The following is an 8264-nucleotide window of genomic DNA, read 5'->3' as shown; positions in this document are numbered from 1 at the left end:
CCACAGCTGCCTGAGGTGCAGAAGGAATTTCTATCGCAGACCATCAGTTCAGAATTGGTACAGTAATTTGGATGAGGATGTATACTCTGATGTATTAATTTATAAAATACAAAAGGGAGAGGTACATTTCTTGTATTGTATTAGAAGTGACTCGGGTATTAATATTCGTATCAACCTGATAACTTCTTGTGATATTGAGAACACTGTATCCTAATTGTACATTGTGTATTATTGTAGGAAATGATTCATTGGACTCATACATTCAGAATTATAACACTTTATTGTAGAGTTTATGTTTATGGCTTTCCTGGATCATGTTTCTGATCAACTGATGTTTGGTCACCTCTGTTGCAAATTAAAATATGTAATCGTATGTTCAACTGTATTAATCTCCTGCTCCCATCTGACTATATTTGTCACATGCTTCAAAAGATAAAAACAAGATTTTTATATATCAAAAAAGGGGAACAAAGTTCAGCTGACCAAAGTTCATCTTCACTAAAATCCAGGTTATCAGATTCCCTTGTAGATTCCAATGCACAGACTATTTTTCACTTCCTCTTCTGAAGACTAATTGAATGAGCATGAGACTGAATCCCAGCTTTGCCAGTGATCTGCTGTGTGGCCTATGACAAATCATTTAACCTGTGTCTCATTTTCTCCATAAGTAAAACAGGAATAATAATCTACTCTATCTGTCCCCCATCAGCGTAGGATCTGAGCTCCATAATACTGATCTGCCTGACAAGGGAGCTGGCAGGATTCATGTTATTGTAGCGCTTTGGAGATGTAAAGTGGTGTATAACTTAGGTATATTATTGTGCCGGGTAGTGTTGATAGCACAGAATGGCTCCCCTTTGAGATCTGAGCCAGGGGTGCATTTCCATGCTGAGTGAGTGATCCCCCTGCATACAGATTATAAAATCCTTTTAGGATCCAAGCTGCTAGATATAGGTAAGTTATTAACTTATACTGACAACAGCTGGGCAAACCACTGGCAGTTATTCATTCTTGTGAAAAGTCTGGACTTAGGCTGAACTGCCCACATCCTCTTCCTTGGAAGATCAGCAGCATCTGGAAGAGGAGTGTCCAACTCTGGGCAGGCATGGAAGGGTTCAGTGACTGTATGCACTTCACAGGGCCCCCACAGCTTCTGATCTGGGAGTGCTGCTCTCCCACACTAAGGGCTTGGCATAGTCAGAGCAAAGGCATGAGGCCACGCCAGGAAGCTCAGCTGTGTGGGTGGCATTGTCTACACCCAAATACCTGGAAATAGTGCTTAGATACCAGGCAGTTGTCGGTGCTATCTCAAAACCCAAGACAGGTCACAGCGAGATATCCACCTAATAGACTTTTTTTTTAAAGTGAGTTTGCTTTATTGCATTTCGGATGAAAACATTTCTAAATGCCTCTACAACGTGAGGGGCAATCTGCTTTGCTTGCAGCAGCATCCCAAAGATTTCTGATGTGGCTGGAGTGCCAAAACTTATAAGTTAAAGCAAACCTTGCTCTTTTTCCAATGCTCTGTTTGCATCAACTCTTTATTCTTGCCACTCTTTGCTCAAGCCATCCCACAGGCTTGTGTGTGTGTGACACACACATCAGCAAATGACCTGCATCCCTCAATATCAAAAATATGAAATTTAAAGTGCTTTTAAAGCTGCACTATGGTAAAATACCAGTTACATTCCAAAGGGACTGGATCAGACTGACATCAGGTCAGGAAACCAACTTCTGTTAAATCCCTATATTCAGCTCATGTAACTGTTGGTTGATGGGAGGGAAAGAAGCACCAAGGCAAAGCAAAACTCCTGTATCCTGAGCAGCTGCCTTACTTCCCAGGTTATTCCAGCACCTTTACAGACAGAACACTGGGGCAAGTTTTAGTTCCTTGCCCACTCTCCTGTGTGTTTCCTTTTGCTTGTCGGTGTCTCTGGTGCACATGAGAGAGCTCAGCACCAACGCATCTCTTGGGGCCCAGCGCCCCCAACCCCAGGCCCAGCACCATTCCGTGGAAAGGAGTCCAGGGGCACATTGCCACCTGAGGAGCTACCTCGACCAGCCTCTGCCTCTGCCTCCCACTCCGCTCGCGCTACTGCAGCCTGAGCTTGCTGCCACCTGCCTGCCCCGAGCAGCCCTGCCCACCTGTTAGCGAGATAGGCAAGAACCAGCGCGAGGGCTGGCATGTGTGTGAGGATTTGAAATCCCTGCCGCAGCCCTGGGAGCCTTAGCACTGGAAAAGTGACAGCGAGCGAGCGAGAGAGCGAAGCTCCCCCCTGGCTGTGCTGCTGACGTCTCTCCTTCCTCTTGTTCTTTCCCTATAAAGAATCCCAGGCTCACACCAAACATCCCAGCAAAAGCAGATCAAACTGGGAGGGGTGGGGGAGAGAGAGAGAAATACCTAAACTGTGATCTGCCCAGGCACAAGCCCCACTCCTTGCAAGAAGCCGAAACGGTCGCCTGCTCCTGGGCTTGTGACTCCACCAGCAGCATGTAGCAGAGATCCCGTGGGCTCGTGTCAGCTGCAACAGCTACTGGGACGCAAGAGTTTTGGTTTGGTTTTTTCCCCACTCCTGTCTCGCAAGCCTGAGAGAGTTTAAAGGCTTCTTGCTCCAGATCCCTGCAGCACCTGCACCTCCCTGGATAAACAGACCTCAGCAGAGGCTTTTGGTTACAGACACTTTAACCAGAGCCCAGCCCAAGGGAGGAGAGCGACTCGAAAACACTTTGCACCAAAACTTTTTTTGTTGCGGCTACTTTGCTTTGTTAACCCCTTTGGTCAGTTGTGTGACAGCTGCTCTTCTCACTGGTCTCTCTACTTTAATCAGAGTTAGCCAAAGAAAAAGAAAAGAAAGAAAAACCAACCCAAACAGACAACCCCCCCCCCAGATCATCCCATGAGTTAGGAAGGGGGAAACAAGGAATAAAGTTATTCTGAAAAAAAAAAACACATTTGGCCGTCGAGAAGAGAGGGAGGCAAAAGCGGGGACGCAGTGAATGGAAAGCGCAGCTTCACTGGAATCAACAAGTGAGAACTTCTGGACGCCTCGTTCTTTCACCCCTCCCCGCGCTTACCCAGCCTGAAGGCTTTGAAACGTGTTGCTGGAAAGAAATTGCCCCTATTGACAGCTCTCCCTTCTTACACGTTTATCAAGGATATACTCATAAGTCACATCTGCACCAGCCATGATCCCAAAGCACTGCCCCGCCCTGGCTGTTGGGGTGCTTCATGGACTGCTTTGGCTACAAGGTAAGAGCAGTTTACACGTGGTTTTTTCAATCTCTCTCACACACTCACTCTCCTTTGATTTCACAGTGTATTTTTGCTCCGACAACTTTCTCTTCTGTGTTGGCTCACTCCGGTGCAGTATCCAGGTTGGAAATGGTTCTCCTCCGCCCCCCCGCCCCCCGGCCCCGCCATTGGCTTAAGGTCACTTCACAGCAAGCCACCTTGTCTGCCCAAGCGGTCGTATCAGAGGGACCAGTTCAAAGCAAGCCACTCCTGGATGCTGGCTGGCGGATTTCAATAAAGAAGAATGATAAATTCCAGGGTGGGATGGAGAGGAACGAGTTCCGCCGTGGGGGGAGGGTCTTGCTTGGTGCCCCTGTCCCATATGGCTCTAGCTCCTGGATTTCTAGCCTGGCCCAGCACCTTGCCCAGAGGGGGCCAAGAGCAACACTAGGGCTAGCTGAACTTTCCGTGTGTTTATTTTTTCTCCCGCTGAACGCAACAGTGCACCTGAGTACACTAACCTCCTAGCGCCATGGGGCACTGCGCGTGTAATAACGCTACACTAAGCAGCAAAGCAAGGACTTTGTTTAAGGGCTGAGGACTTGTTAGAGAAGGAATTTGCAGTCCGGCTCGGTCATTTTCCGGGGTGGGGGGTAAGCCTGTGTTGTCACAGAGTTAAAACTGGTTTCCTTTATGGATGCAACTATTTCAACTATGTTGTTGTTTTAATTGCAGGGGATGTTCTCTCCTGGATATGGTTTCAATTACTTTCTCCGGGTTTGGGCATCATAAAGAGTCAAGTGCCTTGAGGTAGCAGATCTAGGCAGCTGCCGCTAGATGGCGCTTGCAACTGCAAATAGGCATCCCCGGACCCGGTGGGGACTTCCCTTGCTGAAGTTGAGAGAAAAGGTGGCTTTGGGGTGGGTTTTCGGGAGAGCTGTGTGAGTGCTATGGGAGAGCTCACCTGGAGTACAGACAAGCTCTTCCTTTGCATTTTAGAAAAGGAAAGCAAGCTTGGAAAGAGAGCACTGCTCTAAAGCCTACCTGTCCCTGTGCTCTCATCCACCCACCCCAGGGCTTTGACACTCAGGTTCCTGTGCTGAAGTGAAGGCTCCATTCTCAGTCCATGACTCACATTTTTCTCCAGTCTCACACTTACTTAGCACTAGGGTGACCAGCTGTCCCGATTTCATAGGGACAGTCCTGATTTGGGGGTCTTTTTCCTATATAGGCTCCTATTACCCCCCACCCCCTGTCCCGATTTTTAACATTTGCAGTCCGGTCACCCTACTTAGCACTAAACTGCTCCCAGGCGCCCATCAGAAGAACCTTTGGGGTTCTTTTCTTTTCAGCCCTAGCTAAACTTTCTCAGAGAGGCCCCTGAATTCATAACACTTTACTTTGAGCAAGTAACAAGCTTTGTGGGTTGCTCCCACAAATCACTCCCCTGTCCTTGCCCTGGGCTTTGTTCTGGAAGATCCCCACCCCCATTGCAGATGTGATACTGCCAGTGAAATGCCACACAGTAATGCCTAATTAAATAGGCGGCCAATGGACCAATGAGGAATTGGCTCCGGAATTTCCTGTAATAAGTTTACAAGGGCTCTCTCACTAGATATCCGTTTTCTTACCAACAGCAATGGGAGCTCAGGTTTGAATACTTCAAAGGGGTCAGTGCTTCGTTAAAATATTTGGAAATAGAGAAAGATGTATCTTGACATGAGATGCATTTGAAGGATTCCCCCCCAACACACACACACTCCTCTAGCTAACACTTCTGATCCCCGGCCTTGAGGCTTCAACAATTAGTTAAAAATAGCAGTTTGTGGGGCTTAGTATCCTTTTCCTATATGGGAACATTTCAAGTTGTATTTGATCATCTGAAACACTGTGAAGAAGATGAGGCTTCAAAAGCCAAGGCTATAGCATATATTTGAACCCTCTGTTGTACATGGAGCAAGCTGAATCTATGAAATCACTTCCTTCATGGGGAATAGAATAATTCAGGGGCATACATCAGATTGTATATAGGAGATGGTCTGTTATTTACTGTGAAATTTCTCCTGCTAGTAGTGTTCCATAGTCTTCTTTGAGCCCTGGGTATATTTCAAAACACCAGACTATTGGTTCTTTATGGTCAGTATGAAGTGTGTCTCTAGGCTCTAGGGGTACGGTTAATTTCCACCAACAATAATCAATAACCAATTATATCAGGAAGACAGATCTGCTGAGGGACTCTGGTAGAACCGTAAACTGCCAGAACTTCATTACTAGAATCCACATATTTGGTTTGGTTTATTCAGAGACTTATAAAACGCTCCCTCACAGTGCCTCTTGGTGTACGTACCAACATTTTAAACACTTGCTAGCAAGGGTCAGCCCAGATAAACTCAGAAACAAGCTCCATATATTCCTCACAAACATGCCTGAAGTAAACATGAGCGTTACATCATGCCTTAAAGGGCCAGTTTGAGCTCTGCAGGATCAACAGAGGAAGTGGATTCCATAGGCAAGAATCATGAATACCCTGCGACCCTTAGTAGAAGTGCCCTAGCTGACCTCAGTTATTGTTAGAACATGTGGGGAAATAGGTGATTCCATAATTGATTGGCTTTTGTACATCAGTAGCAACATTTTGAATTGCACCTGGAAGCAAATAGGAAGTTTGTGCAGTCCTCAGAGAATTGTTATAATGCACTCTCTCTGGCTGACACTGCAAGTGCACGGCCAGCTGTATTCTCTACTAACAGTAACTTTTGAATGGTCTTCAGATCTTGTCCATATAGGGCATAAGACAGCAGTCCAGCCTGAAGGTTACAAAGGCATGTATTACCATGGCAATTTCTCTATCAGAGAGAATTAGTAACAAGTACCTAGCCAAGCACAGGCAGGAAAAGGCATTTCTGGCCACCAGTTCTTGCTGGGAACCCAGGAGCACACTCACATTGCAACTGTTACTGAAAAGGGTGGGTTTACTCCCACAGAAATGGGCCAGGTACAGATATCACCCACTGCACCCTCTAAATATACTCCTTACCTGGCAGTCTTCCCCCTACTATATTTAGCAAGAGCTTCATCCAGCTCACTTTCATCCATTCCCCTTTGGAGCCAGGCACTGAGAAGGGAGAGAGAAAGAATGCCCTATCCATGTCTGACAATAAAGAGGGGTAGAACTTTGTGTCATAGAATCATAAAACCATAGGGTTAGAAGGAACCATAAGGATCATCTAGTCTAATCCCTTGCCAAGATGCAGGATTTGTTGTGTCTAAACCATCCAGGACAAATGGCTATCCAGCCTCCTTTTGAAAACCTCCAGTGAAGGAGCTTCCATGACTTCCCACGGCAGTTTGTTCCATTGTCCTACTATTACAGTTAGGAAGTTCTCTTGTCCTGCCCTTTGTGGCAAGACAGAACAACTTCGTTCCATCTTTTTTATAGCAGCATTCAAGTATATGAAGACTGCTATCATGTTCCCCCTTAATCTCTTTTCCAAACTAAACATACCCAGTTCCTTCAGCCTTTGCTCATATGGCTTGCACTCCATCCCTGTGACCATCTTTGTTGCTCGCCCCTCGATCCTTTCCAGTTTGTCTACATCCTTTCTATACAACGGTGACCAAAATTGGACACAGTACTCCAGCTGAGGCGTAACAGTGGTACTAACACCTCTGATGACTTGCATGCTATGCCTCTGTTAATGCAACCCTGAATTGAATTTGCTTTTTTTGCAGCAGTACTGCACTGTTGAGGTTGTGATCCACCATAACTCCCAGATCCTTCTCAGCAGTGCTGCTGCCAAACCAGTTATCCTGTTTGGGACAGATACCAAGGGAAAGGATATTTTCTTAGCTAAAACCCCAGCCACAATAGAGGACTTCAAGTACTCGCTCTGTTGCAGCTAATTAGTATTGGTTTGAGATGACTACCACCACCACTCTGCCATCAGCCTCATGTTACAGGTCAGGAGACTACCACTGTGACCTGTGTAGATGGCACATAGGGAATCTAAGAACATTTAGGAGTCACTGTATTGATGGTTGAGGACAAAAGTTATATCTTACTAGACCGTTGATAGGTTGTATTTTCCCTGAAAGCTAATCATGCCCATGGATCAGCAACGGGTCCTGCACCCTGACCATAGCAAAGCTGAGATTTGATTTCAGATCAGAAGAGGTAACAGGCAGACCATTGCTCATTCCAGCAATCTCCAGCCCCATTCCAAAAAGCTTAGCTCCAAAATATGTAGATGTACTGAAATCATCTAGAATAGTTCCATGCTTGTCATGGCATTTCTTCTTTGATGTTGTTGCATATTTTAGTTCTGATTTCTCTTAGCACAAGGTTGAAATGGTTCTGTTTGACTCTTACTGCATTTACAGTCTTTATTCTCTAAATACGAGGACTGGTGGAAATTTTTGGCAAAAAAAGTGTTGTTGTTTTTCCTGGTTGAAAAGTGATTTGTTTGGGTGTGTGGTGTTTGTTGTTGTTATTCCTGGTCAAAAGGGGGTTTTGGTTTGTTTGTTTTAAAAAAAAAATTTTCATAAATAGCTGACATGGATAAATTTGTCATTTTGCATGAAAAAGTTAATGCTTTTTTTTTGTTTTTTAATCCTGACATTTTTTTTATCAAAAATGGTTTTCAGTAAGTCAAAAATTCCAGTAACTTTTTTCAATAGCATCTTTCAGTGGTTTTGAGAACCATTTTAAAATAAAATCATAATAACTTTCAAAAAAATGAAAAGTGGATCTATTTTGAACTTTTTGACATAAAAACAACTTAGATATTTCAAAAAACATTTTGAAAATAGGTTTTCATTTTTCAACCGGACCTACATATATTACTACTATGAAAACCATCCCAATCATCGTGCTTCAGAGCATAAAATGATCACTGATTGCGGTCAGGAAGAAAGTTAGCTCCATGGGAAAATATATTGTGCATGTTTTTGTCTTTCTATGAAGAATCCATCACTGGTCTCTCTTGGGGCTGGGATACTGGACTAAATAGACCATTGCTCACTTTTTATAAAA

The 8264-nt window shown here is 44.8% G+C and overlaps 1 protein-coding gene across 2 annotated transcripts in view; it reads left to right on the top strand.

Annotated features, from left to right (window-relative positions):
- Positions 1-2985: 2985 nt before the first annotated feature.
- The window catches only part of LOC127056581 (vascular endothelial growth factor receptor kdr-like), a 178444-nt gene continuing 173165 nt past the window's right edge, over positions 2986-8264 (top strand). For both annotated transcript variants that reach the window (XM_050964587.1, XM_050964586.1), the window contains exon 1: positions 2986-3250. In XM_050964587.1, the coding sequence (XP_050820544.1) occupies positions 3187-3250 (64 nt within the window). In that variant the 5' untranslated portion in view covers positions 2986-3186. The remainder of the gene's footprint in view (positions 3251-8264) is intronic.

This window comes from Gopherus flavomarginatus, chromosome 8, assembly GCF_025201925.1.
Source record: "Gopherus flavomarginatus isolate rGopFla2 chromosome 8, rGopFla2.mat.asm, whole genome shotgun sequence".
In the NCBI taxonomy this organism is placed as follows: Eukaryota; Metazoa; Chordata; order Testudines; family Testudinidae; genus Gopherus; species Gopherus flavomarginatus.
This window is presented reverse-complemented; position numbering and strand designations above follow the sequence as displayed.